This window comes from Amphiprion ocellaris, chromosome 1 (assembly GCF_022539595.1).
Source record: "Amphiprion ocellaris isolate individual 3 ecotype Okinawa chromosome 1, ASM2253959v1, whole genome shotgun sequence".
NCBI lineage: Eukaryota > Metazoa > Chordata > Actinopteri > Pomacentridae > Amphiprion > Amphiprion ocellaris.
This window is the reverse complement of record NC_072766.1, coordinates 20577847-20601768: the sequence shown is the minus strand read 5'-3', so window position 1 is coordinate 20601768 and position 23922 is coordinate 20577847. Positions and strand designations below refer to the sequence as shown.

The following is a 23922-nucleotide window of genomic DNA, read 5'->3' as shown; positions in this document are numbered from 1 at the left end:
GGCCAGATAAAGAAAGGTCACATGTGCTGTTCTCCACGTGCACCCATGCTGATTATACAGCACCACTTCCACTCTTGTTGCCCCAAAACTTCCAAAATGAATTACACTGTTTGGCAGACTGGAACCTTGACCTTTCCTGAGGAACCACTGCATTAACAAAGTCCCTGACCTTGTTGCACACTCAGCGAGTTCAGGTGGATTGTGACACTTTATTGCATCCAGTTGCAATACTCTACACAGTGAAGCTGGAATTTTTGTCAACAGCTGCACATAGATGTTGACATGTATGAAGAGCAGGGGGCTTGGAGAGTCAGTAGGTTGGACTGTCTTCATAGGTGAGTCCAGTCATGGGTGCTTTCCTGGTCAGCACTGTTTGCATTAGGTCTGGTTGTGCAGTGGCACCAGTGGCTTACACAGGTTTGGAGAAGTCAGTCAACCTTCCCCTGCCATTTTTGTTTATGGGCCGTTTAAATGGTAAATCAATATGTTGTTCCTCAACAATGAAACCTCAAACAGTGACGTAGCTCACAGTAGCCACATTTGCATTCTCTGCTCAATCCAGGGGTATACAGAGCGTCAGAGGTATGGAGGAAAAATATTGAAGAAAATACACGTTTCATTAAATGCACAGAATTTCTGCCAGTAATGTTGGAGTGAATTGCCTGTTTCCTCCACTGGCCATCACGGATATATTAATTTTGAGAAGACCAAATAAAAGCAAGGTTATCCTTGTTGAAAATGAGACCTTATGATAGCGTAATTGGAGGTTACAGCACAGCACTATTCTGGGCCAATCTGCTGCTCCCAAATCTCTTCTGATAACAGATTTACTCACAAAGGAATGGCTTTTAAAGTTTGCTTTTAAGGTTTGGTGTGCTCCCCGAACCCCACTCTGTCTTGTCTGATTGAATTCAAGGACTAAAAGGACAGCTTCCTAAAGACTTTATGCATTCTTCTTGGCACTAAACCTGTCTAGTTTTTGACCTGAGAATAAAAATATTTCCGTGTTTTCATTTTTCCGTGACACAGGGATTAAAGGTCTTCTCCTTACATGTCCAACCCACCTTGACACAGAACTGTCATTTGTTCAACCACAAAATGTGCATCAACATTTGAATAATAGATATCTGCTCTAACAACCGGAACATATCCAACAGTGTGGGTATTCTCATAAGTACATGTTACCCAAATGCAAACTTCTGTTGTTCAAATTTTGAGCCAACACTGCACCCTTGTGGACATCAGACACTGCTACTGACAGGTGGCCAGAGCAGACATAAAATACATATAGGTCAGTATTTTTACTGTGGTATTATGAAAGTTTATGCTCATGAAGATGCACTGTTCTACAAAAAAAAATCCTTAAACTGTGATCTATCCTGGTTATATTATATAGGTATGTATAGATATAGCTTCTATTTTGCTCAAATGCCAGTTTAGGAGTCCAAAACACTTATGGAAAACAAAATTCTTCAGACACATTCACTTTAAATATTTAACAAAAAAAGGAAAAAAGAAAAAGAATTAAAATAAAAGTACATGGAATTCTATTGTCTCATTCAGTCATGAGCAGGCTAATGTGCTTTACTGAAATGACACCACAAGCCAACAGGAGCAAGCTGTGCTGATGTACATTAAATGATCAAATCCATCCATCAGCTAATTCATTTCCACAGTAGTTGTGTATTTTTCTTATGTGCCTGTAAGAAAAGACTAAGAATGGACATACCAGTATGCAAGTATTCATACTATCAGCATGAAGACTTTCAGTAACATAGTGTCAACTATGTCAAACCCACAGTCAAATAAAAGGTATCATCACATGTAAGCCCACATGCTGGGCACATGAAAAATCTTCTTAATGGTGCAATCATGGTCTGTCTGATACTGCGGCATGCGTTCGCAGAGTGGTGACATCTTGGATCAGAGAATTCACATATTGAACATTAGCTATTTACAGAAAGCTCCAAGTGATTAAGTTGCTAATCAGGAGAGCACAGTACAAAGAAAGGCCTCATGCTTTGACTAATTATTTGGTAGCAAATAAAATATATTCAAGAATTCTCCTCATAAATCATGATATGTTTCTCTCCCTTAAATTGGACATTATTTGCTTTCAACAATAGCTTATTAATATTATTAATGATAACAGTGGTAATTGCCTTGGTATTAATTGTTATCACCAAGAGTGGAAGAAGTATTCAGAGACTTTACTTAGGTAAGGCACCATTACAGTGCTGTGCAAAATACTCTATTACAAGGAAAAAGTTACTAAAGCAAAAGTATGTGCGTGTAATTAGAAAACTATACTAATAAAATAAATAAAATATGGCCCTTGTGACTCCTATACTATTATTTTATATGTTATATCATTCCATTATTGTTATTGATGCATTAGTATTAGAACAGTATTTTAACCTAACACAGCTATGAGGCTGCAACTAATGATTATTTCTATCAATACTGATTAATCTACTGATTATTTTCTTAATTCAGTCATTGATTATTTGGTTTGGAAAAAATTAGAAAATAGCCTTAAAAGTGAAACCATCACACTACTGGCTTTGTCCAACTAACAGCCCATACCTTTAAATTTATTGAAAGGAAAGCAACACATTTACAAATTTAAAAAGCAGGCACCTTCAAATGTTGGTATTGTTACTTGAGAAATGACTTCAACAAAACTAGCAAAAATAATGTCTAATTATTGTTTTGATTCAATCAGCCACTTGTTTCAGTTTGACTTCTACATACAACTGAATTTTTAACAAAGCAAAACACAGTGTCATAAGCTCTTCATACATTTGTATGTGAAATCATAATTTAGAAAGTAACTGCCAGATAAATGCATCAGTGTAAAAAAGTACAATATTTCCCTCTGAAATGTGGAAGCATAGTGATTAAAAAAAACAGAAGTGCCAAAGCCAAAGTGCTTCACAGCAGAGAAAAAAGACTGATGTTAAAATTTTCCTAACAAGTTTAATTATAAAGGTTAAGTCCCTCCAGTAATATTGTCATGAAAATTTACCCAAGGAATTTAAATATTATAGTTAAAACTTGACAGTTTTATATACAATATAAATTTACCTGACTAAATTAAACATTAAGGTCATGACACTACTGTATAATCAGTTATGCAAACTGAACTTGCTAATTTAAATATTAAGGTTAAGACCCAACAGTATTATATAAAATATAGATTAATCTGACTAACCCAAGTATTAGGATTAAGAATTAAGAATACAATATTATATAGTCTAACAAATGACCTGACAAATGGAGGGCAAAGACTCAACAAAATAATACATGGAAAACACAATGAATCTAAAGATTCCTTACAAGCAATCATACTGGCAACAGGGTAGAGGAAAAACTTTCTTATAACAGGAAGAGATGTCCAGCAGAGCCAGGCTCAGGGAGGGCAGATATCTGCCTCGACCGGTTGGGGTGAGGGAAATTAGAAAAACAAAGCAGAGACAAGCAAACCATCTGATGAGTCACTGCAGATCACATCCATGCAGCTTCACATCAAGAAACACAAAGTTAATAATATGGAATAGTGCAAGGAAATGTATGGAGGAAGAGAGAATAATCTCAATGAACTTAAGTGTACGCACATGAAAACAACCCTATGGCCAAGATTTTCAAACTAAATTAGCTTCAGGAAGACCTAAAAGGAAAGTGGGAAAGGTCAAGACATTCATTTTGTTTGAAAATTGCCAGTGTTGGGACAGGATTTAATGTGCAATGGGAGACTGTTCCACAGCCTGGGTGCCGTAACTGAGAAGGCCCCTTCGCCTTTTGTTTTGAGGCGTGAGTGGTGGACCGAAAAGAGCAACCTGTGATGGTGACTTAGGGGCAGAAAACTGAGTTAACAAGTAAAGCACACCATTTTGTACTTCAGTGAAGTACTTGATTAGAGGTACTTAGTTAGATTCCTGTAGTGGATATCGCCCATCCCAAGTCCACCCAAAAATTTAAATTATGTGCTACATTTGATCATGTTAATGTACAATAGTGAAGTACAGCCCATACTTTAGGACAGATAGTGCTTTAAACATGATTTCAGAAGAAACATGATCTTGCAATTTCAGCCATCTTTGTGGCTCCCAAGCAAATGAATTTACTTGAAAGAACCAATTCTAAGTTTCTGGCATCTATTTTTACTGTAGTAAGCATTATGTCAAGCAAAAAAACTAGTATTATATTCAATTGCAAACAAATTCGAATCACACTATAGTTATTACCCCCTCATCAATGTTTGACTAAATGATCCATATCACAAACTTTGCTTTATTTTCTTACCCTGAAATAAATTGAGAACGCACTGAATGCTGGGATTCTGCGGGAACGGGGAGATTGCAGAACGCCATCTTTAAACCCCTCAAGAGGCCAGCTACAGTTGTGCACCGGGATGAAAAACACTATCCCTATAGCGGGATATTAGGTCAGATCGTGGGCATTGTATGATTGTTTCCCGGTGAAGTCAATAATAAAGAAGTGTGCGATGGGACTGTGAGGAGGAGGTCACGGGACACCGCGAAAGCCTTAAAATGTTGTTACCATAGGCAGACAACAACAATAGACGGAAAGACAACAACGGACTAGCTCACTCGCTAGCAGCTTGCCAAGCACTGCGCTGTTTTCAAACGCTAACTGAAGGCTAGCTAGCGTTAGCTACTTCATTAGCAAATCAGTCCGGTTGCGGTGAATTTTGACCGGACGCCGTTCATAGCTGGGACTGGGTACCCAGCTACATTTCCCGGGACAGTCTGTCGTTTCTTTGTCACTTTTTAAAACCGTTTTTGTACTAAAATTTACGCTGTTGCTTTAGCTAGCGACAAGCTAAGTCCCGACTTCTCCCCCTCCCCAGCGGCCCAGCCGGAGATGCGTGGAAGATGTCGGTGTCGGGGCTGAAGGCCGAACTGAAGTTTTTGGAGTCCATTTTTGATCCAAACCACGAACGATTCAGGATAATTGACTGGAAGCCTGACGAGCTGAGTTGTCAGTTTAATGTAACTGGGGAAAAGTTGTTAATTATCCACTGTAACATTACGGTAAGTGGACAAGAACACAAGTGCCGGGGTTAGCTAGTTACACACTTCCCCTTGTTGGTCGGTAGCGAGCTGAAGTTAGCCGGTTAATTTGCTAGCCAGGTAGCAGGCTACCTCCACATCTGTACAATTTGATGCTATGCGGGACAGGCTTCTGCGTAATTTCGTTAGCTAGTGTCAGTGGGAGCTACGCATTCTCGATGGAGGGTTTGTTGATCGGACAATACGACGTCAATCTCTGTTGATAAGCAATCTTAGCTTTTAGCTAACGATGCATCCTGAATGCTAATGTCGTCAACTCACATTTCACGTTTTTATTGAGTCTGTGTAATGCTGCGGCACACGGAATGTGGGTCAGATATATTGATGCAAATGTTTTGTTTGTGTTATGTCCTTCTGTCTTTAGGAGTCTTATCCATCTACGCCGCCAATATGGTTTGTGGACTCTGACGACCCGAGCTTGGCGCAAGTTTTGGAGAGGCTGGAGGATGTGCGAAAAGGCAGCACCCTGGTAGTAAACCTAAGCTGTTTGTTTCCTTATGTACATGATATGAGGAGTAGCTGACAAGTTCTATCATGTACAGTAAACGTTTGCCTGAAAGCCTTTGTCATCCAAAACAGTGCCTGTACATTAGGCTTATATAAGACGAGGAGTTGTAGAACTCGGTGTGAATGCTGACTACAAGACAGTGTGATACATCGGATACAAGACAGGTTATGATACAGCAGGTGGCTTCAAGGTACTAAAAACTAACAGTAAACAATTAATTGTTACACCTAGCTGACTACTCCTTAATGTATCTTAAGTCAGAGCTAAAGCAGCCTCAGCCAAAAATGTTTTCATACTATGCCTGAGGTGTGCATATTGTGGAATAGTCTTCACTTTACTTCACACTAACACTGAACAAGCATTGACCAAGCTGCCTCTCAACAGGAACATTTTCTTTGAATTATTGTGACATAATGCCAGCTTGCTGTGTTGGGTTTTATCGGGAGCTTGATAATTGTGCACTTAACGTCAGGGTTTTGTTAGGATTTAAGACTGGACAAGTGGTTGCACTTAACATGTTTTGCATCATTAATGAAGGATTTGGACTAGTTAAAGAAACTGACCAGTAAGGCAGTATTAGTTTTGCCATCATAGTGTTATGCCAGAGATTTTACTTAACTAGTGGCTAATTTCGCTTTTCATGTGGGCTTTAAAGTGTGAACACTTTGCATTTGCTGCATAAATGTCTGTGCATTTGCACTTAAGGAATGTGATGAGCATTTCAACAAGCGGGTTTTCAGCATGCCAAATGGCCATGTCATTAGATCATTGGGACACCGTTTGAGGTTGAAATATCTGTAAGCAGCAGCTCCTGTGTAATCCCAGGTATGAGGTGACATCTTTGGCTTGGTTAGCCTACTTATTCATGCAGCATGCTCTGCTTGTAGGACTCAAAATGTGCTTTTTATAGAAGTGCTGTCAGTTTTTTTTTTTTTTTCCGAGCAGAAGGTTTTGTTTGCACCACAACTTAGTCTAAATACAGATAAAGAATACAGCATTTCTGAAGGTTTGTCAGTTGTGTGCGTGTTGCCTTTTATGGACAGATAAGATCAGTCTGTTTTTTTTCTTTACTGTTGCACAGATGTTTTAGTGGTAGCCTATATTGAAATTGCATCAAATTTGCAAAAGCAAAACACACAAGCTGATAGCAGCTTAAATCCTCACTTGTCTTTTTCCTTGAGTGAAATGTTTGACTTCCTGTATTTATTTACAGTACTTCTAGTGAATGTTATTTGTTTAAATCATGTGAATAGTTAGCCCTAGATTTTTTGCTACCCTCATAGAGTGCACAATTTTTTTTATTATTGCACAGTTGCAATTTGAATGTCCTGAAATAACCTGCATAAAGACTAAAGTAATTGTTTTCTCTCTTGTATGTCGCACAATCATGAATGTCAACGTTTTCATTGAGGAACACAATAGTCAAAACATAAATAAAAATTCAATAGCCATTCACATAAAATACGTACACATTCACTTTTCTTCCACATGGCATTACTCTGTAGCTGCATTTGCGAATGGCTTAACTAATTCTGTATTCCTTTGTCATTGTGGTTTGTCTTGCCTAGCTTTTGCAGCAGTTGAAGAAACTCATTTGTGACCTTTGTCGGCTGTACAACCTTCCCCAGCATCCTGATGTGGAGATGCTGGATCAGCCCCTGCCTGCAGGCCCTGTGGGACCAGACCGAAAGGCAAGTCTGCCTAAATTGTGCTTGTCAAATGCCTGCTAATGGCACTCTTCATGATTTGATAACTTCTAATGACTATGCCATGCTAATTTTTATTAGGATGTTTTATTACTCACTTTCAAACCACTTGAACTTAGTTATGAAGCGGCAGTCTACATTACAGAGTCCTGGCCTAAGTTGATCAATTGGCTTCTTTCTGTAGTCCTGGTCAGTCAAAGGTGATCTTCTGTAAAACATTTGGGCTGGTCAGCTCAATGAGTCTGTTGCAGTCTTCTTCATTTAGCCTGACTTTTAAAACCTTGTCTATGTTTGTGTATAGCATGGAACAGAGGAGGTAACATCTGAAGAAGAAGAGGAGGAGGAAATGGGAGAAGTAAGTTATCATCTTTGTATTAAAGCCCCTAATGCAGCGCTCATGCAGTGTTGTGGTAGATGCATAGTGATCACACAGACTTCCTGTTTTTCTTACCATCTTAGTCACACATACTGTGTTTAGACTGTTTACTTTTTATGTTCTGAAGATTTGGTGTTTGATAAAGTTGTCAACTATGCCCTCTTCATCTTTCCTAAGTGCACAATATTATTAACCTCGATTAGGATAGCATTTTTAATTATTTGAAATGGTGAAAATATCAAATTTGAATGCACAGGACATCGAGGATCTGGACCACTATGAAATGAAAGAGGAGGAGCCTGTGGATGGGAAGAAATCTGAGGATGACGGGATTGAAAAGGAGAATCTGGCAATTCTGGAGAAGATCCGAAAGAACCAGCGACAGGACCACCTAAATGTAAGTCTTTATTCAACAAAGAGGCTGATTGAAATGATTTTAACTGGGACCTAACATCACACCTTGATAGATGATGTTGAAGTGTACGTTGAATCCATTTAACATTTATCTATGTTAATATTGTCAGCAGCAACCCCTAGGTATTGAAAGTGAACGCTAAAAAACAAGACAGGATTGAGACATTTAAAACGTATACAGTGTCCGACAGCTTCCACTGTGACTTGTTTCTCAATGTGCTTCTATGCAGTATGCAGCTCAGCTTCAGGTTTCTCTCAGCATATGCCCTTCAAGGCAGCATAAACTTGTGAAAAGATTTGTTTTTTTTCTCTGAAAGAGGGCTCTCAGGTTGCTCCACATCCTGCTCCCTGGCTCAGCTGTATAGCTGTCTTGGGATCTGAAATGTGTCAAATTATACCCCTTTAACAATGGAACAAATGTTATCTTGCCTTTTATGCACTTATTGTTCTTATTTAAATATTTTGAGGATCAGTGAAACATTCTCTGAAGGGGTTTACTGATATAAATATTGACATCTAGTAGCATCAAGTTTTGTCTTGAATGGTTGGCCACAGTAAGTACAAATGACAGGTTTACCCCTATGGTAAATTTCAAAACCCTGTGTTCTTTGTATTTATTTTTATAGCAATTGTTTTATTTTCAGGGAGCTGTGTCTGGTTCAGTGCAAGCCTCTGACCGCCTCATGAAGGAGCTTAGAGAGATCTACAGGTCTCAGAGTTACAAGACAGGTACGCACACTTCGCAAAGGTCTGTTTTTTTTGTTGAAAATCTGAGTGAAAAACTCTTTACGCACATCGATGCCAAACCATCATGCATTCTGCCTTTTTGTGATGAAAGATGGGAATTGCTGACCGTGAAGCATTACAGTATATGAGGTGCATGGCATTTCTATGTTTAGAGGAAAGGATTTGAGATTGAGTGTATTTGGGCACAATTTGAAGGTACCTATTGCTTTCTGGTTTGTCCTTGTAGGGTTAGCTACACCCTCATGTGGGTGTGGTGGCTGCACTTTGGGTTACTACACCCATTACTGTTATTTGCAGATGTCTTTTCCATGCTATAATAATCTCTGTAAGCACATTGACACACTTTCCACATCAGCTTAACAAAGAAAAAGGATATTTGTTCAGTACTTAAGCCGAAACATTTTTTGAGTCAAGAGAGAGTCATCTTGAAGTCTCTTGCATTGTGGAAAGTCCTTAACCTATTGCAGTATTAGCTAAAAGTGGTGTGACAGTGTGTGTCCCTGACAAAATACATTTTATGCTGTGCCTCACTGTGTTAACGCCTGGTTTATAGAATGAAAAGGGAGATTAAATAATTACTTTTCGTACTAGACCTCTGAAGATGTCTGAGGACTCATTTAATCAATTTCTTTTGCAGGTATCTATTCAGTCGAGCTTGTTAATGATAGCCTGTATGAATGGCACGTCAAACTAAGGACGTAAGTAACTTGGGGATCTTGTATCGTGTTATTTTCTTCTCCAATGCCAGAGTAAACATAGACTGATTGCATGATCTAATGACTAACAGGGTGGATCCAGATAGCCCTTTACACAGCGATTTACAAGTCCTGAAAGAAAAGGAAGGAATGGATTACATTTTGCTAAACTTCTCATATAAAGTGAGTAAAAGTGACTTTGTGCTAATGAAAATGAAACACAGTTTGGGAGTCTTTGAAGTCTGTAAATGAAGTATTTTTGCCGGTTGCCTCTGCAGGATAATTTCCCCTTTGATCCACCGTTTGTCCGGGTAGTTTCGCCTGTGCTTTCTGGAGGGTGAGTTCATTTGCTTGGTTCGGTTTTTACAGATTCTTCTGTCCGTAGTTACCATTGCCAAGCTGAGGCTTAGGTAGGGTTAGATTATTTTCTGTTAGAAGAAATAACCCTGTCTTCAGTATTTATTTTTATTTTCTTGCTTTAGTTATGTTCTTGGAGGAGGCGCCCTGTGCATGGAACTTCTCACCAAACAGGTATGCTACAATATTTTTACATACTTGCAATGTGAACTTGAATTACATGATTTTAAATATTGCTTTGGATTGTTGTTTTTTTTTTTAATCTACTTTCTGCTTTTCTATGCATCCGTTTACATTTTCAAAACCTGATCTTATTGACATTGGGTTTCCTGATTGCAGGGCTGGAGCAGTGCCTATTCCATTGAGTCTGTCATCATGCAAATCAATGCCACTTTAGTCAAAGGAAAAGCCAGAGTGCAGTTTGGAGCCAATAAAGTAAGTGAGAAGTTTTGATTTCAAGTCTGTGATATAATACTGGCCCCCCATAAGATATGACGTTGACCACATTGACGAGGCTTTTACACAGATGAAGGGTTCTCTGGATCTTCATGGTGGCTGGTTTTACTGTGCGACGGTCTCTTGTTTCGGCAGCCAAAGTGGGTTTTGTGATATGTTTTTCATCTTTTGGAATAGGGTGGAATGTGCAGTGTGTTGCCACTGGAATGGGTCCAGTAGATGCCTCTCTTCTTTGAAAGTACTCAAATTGTCAGTTACTACTCATAATGTTTTCTTAATGATACCTAATGGCCTTCCTGTGTTACTCTGAGTTTGATAACTTCAGTACCAAGAAAACAAATCTTTTTATGTTCCTCTCAGTCTTTGTTTCATAGATCCATATTCCATTCTGTTGTTCTATGTTTTGATGCAGATTAGTCGATGGCCCTAATTTTCAGGTTTTCCCAGTGACCTGGGGTAAACCAGTAGTTGCTTGTGTCAGTAGGTCAACACATCTTATACAACCCAGTGTCATAATCTATCAACCAGGGTTAATCACTTCACCTGAAAACACTTCACTCTGGGGGGCAGCACAGACACAAACCAGCTTCACTTCTACAGGAGCCACACATGCCATATTCAGACACATTGTTGGGTGTAGGTCACTGTGTTTTTGCAGCACCACCACTCAAGTTATTTATGTAAAATAAAAGATAGTAGATCTAACACAAAAATATGCTTGAAGTTGCAATTTTGCACAGTAGGAATTGAAAATGTTTGGCTAGTCCTAATATTATTCCTAAGTTAGTATACTGTACTTAGTGAAGTTTGAAAAAATATAAACTGACTGTAAGCCTATACACTTAGCTGAAATTACAGCTAATAGCTGCGTTTCCATGATAACAGATCGCAGCACCTGCTGTCTAGTGGCACCAAATGAATGAGAAAAAGAAAACTCAGCATTTGTTGTTTGCCAACTAATTTTGTGGACTTTTAGCAGACCACATTAACTGATTGAAGATGGATATGTATATACTTAGTAAGGGCGTGCAGTCTGAGTACCAAACCCTGACACAGTAAAAAGCCACAGTGTGCAAGCTCTGCTGTAGGTTTTGCACTGGTTTCATTTTACTTGAAGGTTTTGTCAGTCTGACTGTAATTGTCTTTTTTTTTTTTTTTTTTTTTTACATTTTAGTAGCCATTAAATGTTAAATTCTTGCAGAAAACAAACATTTTCCGCTAAAGTGAATTTACAGAGAATGCTACACTCCGAGGTGAAGCTCTGCCATATGGATTTGGACAAAGTCGTGTGTAATTCTGGTGTAGCACCGACGTGTGTGGAAATACAGGTGCAGTGCCAGATCTTGTGTGAATGGTGATGACAAGGCAGTCAGGCATGAATGGAAAAACAAGGCTGAGAATGTGTGTTCATTATCCTAAACCACACACAGGGGTTTGCTCCTGAAATCGGAGCTAGAAAGATAATCTCTTTTTTTTCTGCTAGTAGACAATAGCTGTCATTACCATTCCTTGTTCTGCACTGTCATCCTAAGACCAGTAAATACTGAAAGTTTGACTTTATTTTCACGTTTTATTGCAGAACCAGTACAATCTTGCCAGAGCACAGCAGTCCTACAAATCCCTGGTTCAGATCCATGAAAAGAACGGTGAGTGTTTTTGTCTCCAGTTTCATGCAGAGTGCATTACTGACCTTGTTTACTGAAACCCAATCCCTCCTGTATATCAAAGCTGTGGGATATTTGTGCTTGGACTGCTCTGGGTATGCACCAAACATGGACAACAATTGCATAGATGTAGTTACTACAACCAATTTATTTAAGTGGTACACTTGTTTGATATATATATATATATATATATATATATATATGTGTGTGTGTGTATATGTATGTATGTATGTATGTAAATATACTGTATGTGTATGCACTGCCTCATACCATGGTGCAATAACTTAAATAAGGTAAGATCAGAGAACAAAACATAATATGTAAGGCTTTGGTATTTAAAATATGCTTCACTTTTGCAATCGCTGAAATGCTTCGAGATATTTTTGTAGAGATGTACTTAATATGAGGTTTCCAAGTAATTCTGTCATCAATAATAACTCCAAGGAATTTAATTTCATGAACCCTTTGTATATCTAGACCCTCTATCTGGACAGTTTCTTGAACATTAGTTTTACCATTACCAAATATTATAATTTTGCTTTTACTTAGATTTAATGATAACTTATTTTGCTGGAACCACTTGTTGATATTTATTAATTCTGAAGTGACAGATCGTAACAGAAGCTCTAAAATTGTCCCCTGATGCAATTATATTTGTATCATCTCCAAATAAGATGAATCTGAGAATTTGAGAAGTTTTGAGAAGTCATTAATATAGATATTGAGTTGTTGATAGAGTTTATCACACAATGCTGAATCTGGCTCACCGTCATAATGTCATATTTCAGTCCTCTGGTGAATGTTCATTTCAGTCCTTTCACAGGCATAGCACATTTCTGTAAATTAAATGGATGCTTTGTGAGTTTGAATCATTATAAATGATACTCAGCAGTTTTCAAGCATATCTGAATGAAATCTATACAGACTAATACTAACGTGCAGTTTAACTTATGATTGTCAATAGAAATAGCAGTTTTTAGTTTTGGATTTGGGTTTTATTAGAGAAAGATGACCATGAATGCAAATTTTTCCTGTCCTTGACATTTGTGAAGCACTGCGCTACATACAAAAGTAGAGGTGAAAATATGTAAATTGCTTCTGCCCGGCCAGGCCACATACAACTGTATTTAATAGTAGAGTAGAAACGCTGAGAGCTGAAAGCCTTCCTGAACCATGTTAGTCCTGAATCCAACCACTGAACTCTTGTTAGCCTGTTGTTTTTAATTCTTGCACTAACCACACATGATGGGAATTGCATATTCAAGCCAGTGAGGCAGAAAACTGTACACATGGAAAACTAGTTGTGGGATTGGTTATGGGTAGTGTTGTTTTTTTTTTTTTTTATTACCCTGTAGTCATTGTATCTTTTTGTGCTTTTTTTCATAGGCTGGTACACACCCCCCAAGGAGGACGGCTAATACAGACTGTTGCCTTTCCTGCACTGGGACCACATGTCTTAGATTTTTTTTTTTTCCTTTTCCTTGCGACCAATATTGTTTTTATCCTGCAAACTATTTTGCTCTCTACACGACAGTTTGAACTCCAAACCAAATTCCTCATTCAGTGACCACCCAAAAACTAGCACATGAACACAGACAGAGTCACCCCTGCCTGAAATTTACATCCAAGCTCATCAGCTACTTGCAAGAGTGTCCTCTCTTCAGATATTTATCTCTCTGTACATCTATTGTCTGATGCAATATGATTTTTTTTTTTTCTGTTTCGACATTCAGCCCATAACTCCAGGAAATCGGTGGACTAAATATTGCGTGGACTCACCATTTGGTTTTGGCGTTGAGCATGCCGAGGTTCCCTGCTGGCTATGAGTTGAAAGGTGCGGCATGGCTTTATCCTCCAGCAGTGGCAGTCTGAAGCTCCAGCTGCCATACACTGCCGGTCTGGCCACTGGTTGGATCTGAGAATGACGTGCGAAATTCCCCGACATGATGCAGTGGTAGCTGGGAAGGACATTTAAACGCTGGTGGTGGGGAAAAACTGGCACCTTTTCTCTCAATGGATGGCCTCTATAATATTGTGCTCATGTATTACCTTTATAATGCCAAGACACCTCCTCTGGAATAACAATGCTTCTGAGGCTAGTTTGCTTTGAAACCTCTTATCTTTTTAAGCTTGAAGCCCTGAGGTGGGAAGGAAGAGACTTTTGCAGCATGGGTGGGACAGCCGATAATGAAGAACAGCATCCTGCTGAGCTCCGAACTTGGAGACCACTGGCATCATCACAACCAGCAGCTGGACCACTCCCTGCAGGAGAGGCTTGGTTTGTGGCTAGTCTGGCAACATAACAAACATGATCAGGCAAAGCAGGGGCGTGTTCGGATTGGATCACACTGTAATGTAGTTGATTTTAACTCCACGTGTAAACATGTAAATTTGTATTTCTGCAAAAGGATTTAATTGTTTATAATGTAACCTTGTCTAGGTCTTTGACTGGGCAGAGACTGTATCACTATATACCCTTGACTATTAACTGCAGGGGCACTGCAACTTCTCAAGACCCATTTAGAATAAGAAAAAGTTGCTTCATGGATACTCTTGCAGAAGGAAACAAAAGTACACCATGTTCTTATGTAAGCTTAATGACTACTGCGGTTTTGTTCTTTTTTTTTATATTGATTTGTAAACTTTATGTTATTGGCAACGGTGACAGCACCATCCCCCTCATTTTAAAGCACCTCTTAACTACAATGGCTGTAACAATAATGACAGAAGCAGCTGCGTCTATTCATATCTAATCACTCAAACCAGATGAACCTCAGTAAGGCTATGCAGTGAAGACACAGTCGTGGAATTTTAAAGAAAATTAGTCTTAACAGCGTAGTCACCTGCTTAGTTCCTGTAGCTGGTTCACATCCTGACTACTTTGCCAATTTTTCAGTCTGGGGAAGAAAAAAAAAGTGACCTTTACCTTCTGATGTTTCCTTGGCCTCATGGCTGCTTTAAAATGCAGCCAGAGATACAAATTCACAGCAATAGTCTTGACCATGTACCTTCTAGCTTCACACCTGGGGAGACCAACTGGAGTCTGTTCCATTTCCAGAATATTTATTCAGGGTTGATAAATATTTGTTCAGATTAGCCACAAGATAGACTCAGCTCTTCCAATCAACACCTCTTTGGTTTCTATTCATGACCACTCTCGGCACTGCTGTACCCCCTCAGCGTGCTGAGGCTTTGATGTAATGTGAATAATATGCAGAAAACTGTGTGGAGCATTCCAGTTAATGCAGTTACACGTTTGTTGTGGGTGTTCTGTTGTGTGGTTACTTGCATTGTTTTAAGTATATTGTCCTGATAATCAGCGTAGAAAGCTTAGTTATGCTATTTCATACAGTCATTCCTCATTTTTAAGTTGATTTAGAATTCCCTCAGTGATACTAACCTCAGTCACAACAGTTAGAAATGGGTATAAAATATACTGCTCGTTCACATTCGGCACGGCTGACCTCGGTTTGGGCTTGCAGGGTATGACAGCTTCCTTTTCTTGTTTCACCACAAGCAAAATCTCAACTTGATTATGGATCATTGGCATGGTTGTTAGCTGTTGTGATGCGCATTGGTAATGTACTAATCACTTCATTCCGGTCACATTGTCGAGCCCACCCCTGCATTCTCTGGAGAAGCAAACTCAGGAATACATACTGCACACTTTGCAAAGGATTGCTTCAGAATATCGCCATGAAATGCAAGATTGAATGTGTCAATCTTTTGTTGGGCCATTTTAAAGCGATGCCCCCGTTTTACCTGCAGGCATTGCAGTGTGTTTTGCTGTCAAAATTGCACACACTTAGATTTTTTCTGATCGCCATTGAGGCTGATAATTACTAAGCAAGTATCGGGAATGATCAGATACACGGAGCACAGATTTTGCTCCGGCCTTCAGATCATCCTGTGTTTGATGAGGGGTCCAGGACACATCTACCCTTTCTCTTTGATATTGCTGTATTTTGCATGTCAATATATCAGTGGGTATTTTCCCCCCTAAGCTACAGAAGACAGAGTGATTGGGTGGTTTAGACTAGATGTATCCATTTTTTCATGACTTGTTTACTTGTGGTTTCCTACTACGTGAGTGCACAGGGTAATTCCCCACTGTGCACTATTTACTGAAGCAGGTCAGATGCTATAAATGAGACATATGGACTTAGAAAGGCGGCTTACCTGCTCAGATTACCTTTCAAGGTGCCAGGATTCCCAAGAAAAGCAGCAGTTCAGATTTGTGTGCCATCAGAACAATTCTAATCCTTCAACCTGACCTTTGGAATAATAGTGTATTCAACTCTGTTGTATACTGAATAACAGCTTCTTATACACCTAAACTAACAAAAAAAAAAAAAACAACCTTCTCAGCTTCGACAAGTGACATATTGGTCTGAGGACTGAACTAGCCTGATACTGGGTTCTTTACCTTGCTTCATTAACTGCGGTGGCCGGGTTATAAAGTTATGCACTCTTAGCATGCTTTGGTCTGGTTTCATTTTTTTTTTCCATTGCAAGGGTGATTTTGACCATGTAAAATAATTTGTAAACTTGCATCAAGTTTATGAATAAAGAATTTTATGAAATATCTATTTTTTTCTATACTTAATAATGGAATTAAAGAAATAGGATCCTATATCCATCTGTTATTGAACCAAACTTAGAAACTAGAAAACCGGCGCATGTTACCAAAGAACGATATTTGCATGTATTCCTTACATCTTCCAGCAGATGGTGTTCTTTGCCAAAAGATGTGGATGTCAGTTTTTGTCCAGTGTTGGACAAACACATGCAGCCTTCAAAGTAGAGAGAGGAAGGAAGTTTGCGCTCCAGCTTGTGACCTTCAGTTTTGTTCGGCAGTGGCTTTAGGTGAACCCCTCAGAGCAGGTGTGTCAAACTCATTTTAGCTGAGGCAACACGTTCAGCCAATCGGCCCGCACCAGTAAAATCATAATCTATAAACAACCACAACTCCAAATTTTTCCTTTGTTTTAGTGCAAAAAAGTACGTTCTGAAAATATTCATATTTACGGAACTATCTTTTTACGAAACATCATGAAGAACCTGAAATTTCTTAAGAAAAACAAGTTCAATTTCAGCAATACTATGCCTCAGTTTGTCATTTGCACATTACAACTTACAGATCACAGAGTGTCTACCCAGGCACAAAACATTTAGTCACAGGTATCTGGAACTGAACGATGCAGTATTTTACTTTATGATCAAAACAGCAAAAACAAGACAAAATATTAAAAAAACGAGAAACAAAATAACAAAATATGAGACAAAGGACAAACGTCAGACAAAAAAGGACAAAAAAAAACAATGAACAATCTAGTATTTCACTTTATGATCAAAACAACTTTTCAAGCTCTAGAAATTATTTTAAATTTCTAATTTTATAAATTTACAATGTACAGTTAACGTCTTCTCTGAAGTTTTTACACATTGAGGGCCGGATTGGACCCTCTGGCAGGCTGGTTTTGGCTGGCGGGCCACATGCTTGACAACCCTGTCTTAGAGGGGAAAAAAAGCACATTTTCAACTGTTCATACTGTTTTCTTACAGATATGCAGCCCTTGTTTACTTATGTAAAATATAGGGAACTGTATTGCTTCACTTAAACGAATTCCTTTAACCCAAATATGCCATTTTGGAATGATGACAGTCAAAAGCTCACATTATTTGTCTATATGTCTGATTCAGTAAAGCAGGTGGAATTATTTGCTAGTTTAGTTTAACAGCATGGTTGCACATATCTCTTGCAAACATCTGAGAACAAGGCAGCAGTCACAGCTGGTGGATGCTTGGAGGAAACTTGTAGACTTGGCTGTCATTGCTGCAGCAGAGGAAAACACTTTTTGTACTAGTTTGTCTTTGCATGGCACTGATTTATAGCACCTTCCCACAAGGTAATGACTACAACAGCTGGTGTGCTGATTAAATACGATGAACAGATTTTATCCTCTCTAGTGTTTCTACTCACAGATTTCCCTCTGTTCTTACCCACTCAGAGTTGGTCGGCTTTCCAGTTTCTGTTTGCGTGTGATACTAAACACCACTAGATGGTACGGGAGCACTCTTGTTACTTCAGGCTATTGTGTTTTTTCTTTCGTGGAACTCCTGCCAGGCTTGTAACATCAGTCAGCACTCGGTGCTCCATTATAACTATCGTTCCTGTTCTTACCGTCCCATTTCCTTCAAGGTTGAATGAATGAATAATAAGGTCATTTCTTTCAATGAGAGGTCTGCTATGGACACAGATTGCTCATATTCCCCCCATAAGTTAGATTTGAGTCAGATATTGCTCATGTAGAAGTCAGGTTTGTGATAAATAACCAAATCCATCCCTATCTGTTCTCATTATGAGCAGCAGAGCTGTAGCTGATAACAGGGTGACCTATTGAGTGTGTGGTCGATTATGTCATTGCAGCCTGGATATTGGAAATCACCCAAACCAAGAACCAGAATGTGTTTTTTTTTCTTCGTCATATCGGGGACCAGAGCCATATCTCTAATTCAAATTTAAATGCAAACTATAGTGAAGAGGAGGAGGAGAGCGAGAAGTGGAGCCCAGCAGTTCACCAACAAAAGGCTAATTGCCTGTTATTGCAGCAGTTTTTATTTTTGTTTGTGTGGGTTTGGCTGCTTGGCCTCTTGGCTGGAGAGGAGCAGGCCTCATTATCCTGCTTCAGCCAATCTGTTTGTCCAGCCCATCACTCGCCTCAGACACAGCACTGCGAGGAGACTGTCAAGGCTCCTGACCCCGCAGGAAAGAGGCTTTGCATCACTGTGATTAACTTGCGAGTGCCCACACTGAGACAGCAAGAAATAGCTGACTTTTCCTCCTTCACCCTGGGCCAGAGCACAGCGCACGGTGGGCCGCATTCAAAATCAGCTGGAGTTGATTGATAGCCTGCGGCTTAACGGCTGCGTCCATCAGAGCTTGACTTTCACTGATTTGCCTGCCACCAGTAACATGCTCAAATGTAAACCCAGATTCAGACCGAATGTAGCAGAGGGTCGTTGAGGATTTTAGCCGTTTGCCTCACTGATCAACCTCCTCTCACCAACCGTTCCGACGGCTCAGTTGCTGTCTTACTGATAAATGAGCTGATGTGTGAAACTGACATTAGTCATGTTTATTCGCTGCACCCAATAAGAATTTGATTCCAGTTGATTTCGCTCCAAAAATTATGCAGTTATGTTGCAGAAACATAGTTTTGCTGTTACATTTATGTCTACAGCCACTTAGCATTTACTTTAACTTAACATCTGAACAGGATGCAAGGAGGAAAAACTAGTTTGGCTCTCAATAAAAGGAAATACAAACCCATTACCACTCCCTACATGTTTACCATAAAGACATGAGTGTTGCTGATCTTCTGTGAAAAATGAACAAAGTTGATTTTGAACTAACTTCAAAGCTAAACTTTTAAGTTCGGGTCTTTGTGGAAAAAACATTTTAAGCTTTAACATCTTCATTATAGACAATGAAATGGAGCTTAAAACCCTGGACCACCAATATTCACCCAACAATAATTTGCATAATTGTTTTTTTCCTAAGTCTGAAACAGTGTGTAAATTATGGGTACAAGATATTCTTATCTTGCACCTTGACAGGCTCACTTTGAGTACGAAAAACCTACAGCATGCCGTCTCATTAGCATGTTAGTAACTGTGAGAGCCGGCAGTCATCTTTTTTTCCCAGAATCATTTAATTAAAGTAATCTGTTCCTGCCAACTCCTCCGGTCAGTGTCCCAAAGATGCTTTAAATGCTGCAGCAGTACAGGAACAAAGCCAGATGCTTTAACAGACAGCAGGTGCTTCCTGGTATTAATAGACAAGCAACACTTTTATAGTGGTCTGTGTGAGCCTTGTTAGAGTAAATTGAGAACACAGGCGCAGGGCTGCAGTAATGATATCTGTCTCAGAAAGAAGAGCCAGTCCCACTGTGACCTGATGTTACAGCAGATCATGTGGAGAGCAATAAGACAGGTGTCATCCCTGCAGACACTGTTACTGCAGAGCCATAAAAGTCTCACACTTTGTTGCTGTTGGATCACTACAGTGCACCTTCTCTCCACATAAAAAGACAAGTGTTTTTTTTTGTTTGTTTTTTTTAATTAAGGTCTGAGGTTTAGATGGTAAAAACTCCTCGTGTTTATGTTGTTAAATGGATCACATAAACATTTAACTAATCTACAGTTAGGAATTTTACCGGCAGTCGTATAAAACTTTCCAAAAACAGATTGCAGTGCAAGAAAAACAGGTAACTGGGACAATAGTAAGGCATAGCACAGTCAGGTTTTGTCTTGGTGGTGAATGGCAAGTCAGTTATTATTGATGTGGTTAATTGTGTGTTTATCCTTCAAGTATTTCATGGTGAGTTTCTGTTCTTGCAGTGAACATCTAAATTGTCATCACCGGCCAGTGACAAGGGGTTTTTCTTCAAGGACTCTGAAATAAATCTGTTACTCATGTAGGACAAGGAATTGCAAAGGGATCATAAAATCTTTTGCACCGAAGGATAAAATATTTAGCGAGGGATGAACAAAACATGAAAAAAAACGATGAAGCTTGTTACTTTTTCAATAGTCATGTGTCACTTTAATGGGGTCACTAACACCAGCTGGAGAAAATAGAATTTCAAGGTTGCAGTCAAACGGTCTTTTTTTTTTCTTTGCTCAATCAGGTTCCGAACTGTGAAATGATCCAGAAGTACCTGAGAGGCAGCTGTGATAAGAGCTGATAGAATTAACAGAAATAAATGCTATGAAAGGGTGTTTCAATGCTTCTTGTTGTAAATGTCCTTTAGCAAAGATGATACTGGTCCATCCTTCACAAAAAGAAAGGTGATGATTTCATCCCACAATTCTTTGTGGCTGCAACATTCATAAGATGTCCCATCCATAGCAGACCTCCACTGTCACATGATTAAATTGTAAAAAATGAGGTGAAAGTGAAGTCAGATTGTCTTTAACACAATGGTCTTATGCCCTTCTGAATTCTCTTTCATGTCTTTCCTTTATTTCATGATGTTTGTCACTGAAGTCAATGAAAAGTTTTTAGAAGAAGCCATTGGATGTAATTTTTTTTGACTATTTGACTGCAAACACATTACATAATTTTACCTTTTGATGTCATAAAAATCAGTTAAAACCGTGTTATGAAAGACTAAATACCAGAGCTTGTTTTACACATGAAATGTTATGTTGCCTAAGTATAGTTGTGTCTGAACCTCTGCTTATGTTTTGGGTATTGATTGTTGCATACATTTCAGGCCATAAGAGATCAGGGCCTGCTAACATGATATAAGAGTTAAAAGCAGAGCAATAGACCTTAATATCCTCCCACAATATGAAACTGTGGGCAACATAAAGCTAAAAACTTGTCACTCACTACTTAAAGCAAACCAACTTTGTGACACAGGAATACAGTCAGTTTCTAATACTATTTAATATTTAACATGGGAATAAAAATTATGTAATTAATCCAAATTTACACGTTTTTGAATTAACAGTGTACTAATCCAGAATGTACCAATAAATACTTGTAGGTATGTGGGTGCAAAAATGTGAAGTTTAGGCAACAAGGGTGGAACAGTCACATTTTATAGTACTTTACCTGTAATCAAGAAAAGAGAGCTGTAGAAATGTGTTTGTTTTCCACTGTCCTGCATCTTGAGGGGCCAAGGCAGTTTACTTACACTTATATGAACATATATGGTCTAGCCTTGCAGGTTGGGAGGATTTTGTCTGCAGTTTACAGTCTCGTGAATGTTCATCATAAAGCTTGTTGCTCAAGTAAAAAAACAGCCGAGGCAGTCTTCCCAGGACTTTCCTCCATTCCCAAACTGAAATGACAAATGTTCCCCATAGTTATTCAAGAAATACCTCAAACCAATGAAAGGAACTGTATTAGTTTGGCCTACCTTCCATTTGTTGTTGTGTGCAGCCCTCCAGTGATGGTCAGTAGATTTTATTTCATTTTAAACAGAATCACGTTAAATTTATAAAGGTTGCGGAATTTATTGTCCCATTTTTTACTACACTTCCAGCCTGTCGCCTGCAGAAATGGTCATATTCTACCCTGTACTGTAGCTCACAAACAGAATAGATATCCAGTATTTAGAGTACACCTGGTGTACGTTGTTTAAATTGTTGCATTGTTCACTCATCATTTTAAAAAGTCAATTAAATTAACACTGGCGACCTGTCCAGGGTGGACCATGCCTCAGTGACTTTACAAAAGCAGTGAAGTTGGTGAGTAAAATTCACTTCCATGTCATGATTTTCATACAGGCAGATAAGAGGTGGGGAGTCAGTGCAGTTTCATTCATGGTCAGACAGAGATCATTATCAAAACCTGTGAGCTAAACTGTCAGTGGTGTTTCATTTAGGTTAGTGGGTAGAAGTCAGTGGAAATAATGCATCGCCCTTCTTTCTTTTGAACGAATCAAGAATTTTAAATCAAGAATCAAGTCAGATTGTCACCCCTATGTGCCATTTAGATTGGTATAAAGAAAAAGACCATAAGGTTAAAGCCTGGCACTTTTTGCTAAAGTACCTGTAGAAAAGACTGGTTTGTTCATTTTTGGCCAGCACTTCTGAAATACGCGTTTAGAGATTGAATGCTTTCATTCAACAGCAGCAACACCACAGAAATGCAGATCACCTGCTCCGGTGAAAACAATAAGCTTCATAATTCCAGCGATAAAAGAAAAGACCACACAATTCAGTCCGTGCATTACACTATGCGCACTTTAAAAATGAAGCGGGTCTTATTTAATTTTTAGCAACGCAACCTGTTTATAGAGGAGCTCAACTGCTCGCAGCACGACTGACAGACTGACCTTCACAGGCCTGCTTTCATGTCTCCATTAAAAGATTCACTTCAAATGTATTCATGGTTTGCCTCTGAGGCTGCGGCAACGTTACAATCAAGAGCTAAAATGCATAAAAGGCCGGCCTCAAAATCCAATTCTCCCTCCAGCTTGAAGTATATGTAAATATTAATGATCCATGGATCTGCATTTTGCTCCACATTCTGCAGCCTTTGTGGCTCTTTTCATTCAAATCAGATCATTCCTTCAGTGGGGACTCGCCCACTGTCAAGACTCGGCGCTTAATGTATGAGAAAAGGGATCTTTCAAAAGTTCTATGCTGAGTATACAGTGAAATAAAAAGGGTAAAACTGTAAAGTAGTTTTCTAAAGATGCAATCAACTGCAAACCCCTCTACTCTCCCACAACGGTTAAATAATACCTTTCTTGTTGATTGTTTGGGAGGGTCTTTTCACCTTGAGTGCTGCCTGCTTGTCCTCCCTGTGGTGAAAGATAGCCAGAGGTTCAGTTCAGCGTGACGCTATGCTTCCCTGACTTATACTTCAGACCAAGCTAAATGGATTTCCATTAGAGGGGCTATGACTCATTCGAGATGCTTACTCAATACTGTGTGCGCACTGTAGCAGAAAGTTTCCTCCAGACAGAACAAAAAGGACAACAAAACCAAACACTGTTGTCTGAGATTGTGTCCAGAGAGGTTCTGTGCTTTGCAACTTCTGTAAAAACCTCTGTGCCCCTCATCACAGCAGAGGAGGCAGTCATTGTTCTGCCAGTGATAAAGTGAAAGCGAACAAATGGCCACTCAAAAAAAAAAAAAAAGCAGCAGAAAACATGACAGATTGCCAACTAGCTCCCACATTACCTCAAAGTAAGTAATAAAGAGCAGCCGGACAGCCTTAATGGGAATGAGCTTGGCTGCAATGGATCTTTGGCCCATCAGTTTGCTCAGATGAGGCCACGAATCATCATCTGTTTGTGTGTGTGGTAGAGCTCGGGGCAGTGAGTGCATGTTGTGTTCCCCAGCGCAATGTATATATTTCTTGAGCACTGTGTCTGGAC

At 39.2% G+C, this 23922-nt stretch overlaps 1 protein-coding gene across 1 annotated transcript; it reads left to right on the top strand.

The window, feature by feature from the left end:
• The first annotated feature begins 4360 nt into the window (after nucleotides 1-4360).
• LOC111571642 (ubiquitin-conjugating enzyme E2 Q2-like) lies at nucleotides 4361-16606 on the top strand. Its single transcript, XM_023274895.3, has 13 exons — nucleotides 4361-5057; nucleotides 5461-5565; nucleotides 7173-7295; nucleotides 7612-7665; nucleotides 7943-8083; nucleotides 8745-8829; nucleotides 9485-9545; nucleotides 9635-9725; nucleotides 9821-9879; nucleotides 10025-10073; nucleotides 10239-10334; nucleotides 11935-12001; nucleotides 13406-16606. The coding sequence occupies exons 1-13, from the start codon at nucleotides 4899-4901 to the stop codon at nucleotides 13435-13437; spliced, it is 1122 nt and encodes a 373-aa protein (XP_023130663.1). The 5' UTR covers nucleotides 4361-4898; the 3' UTR covers nucleotides 13438-16606.
• The last annotated feature ends 7316 nt before the right edge of the window (nucleotides 16607-23922 follow it).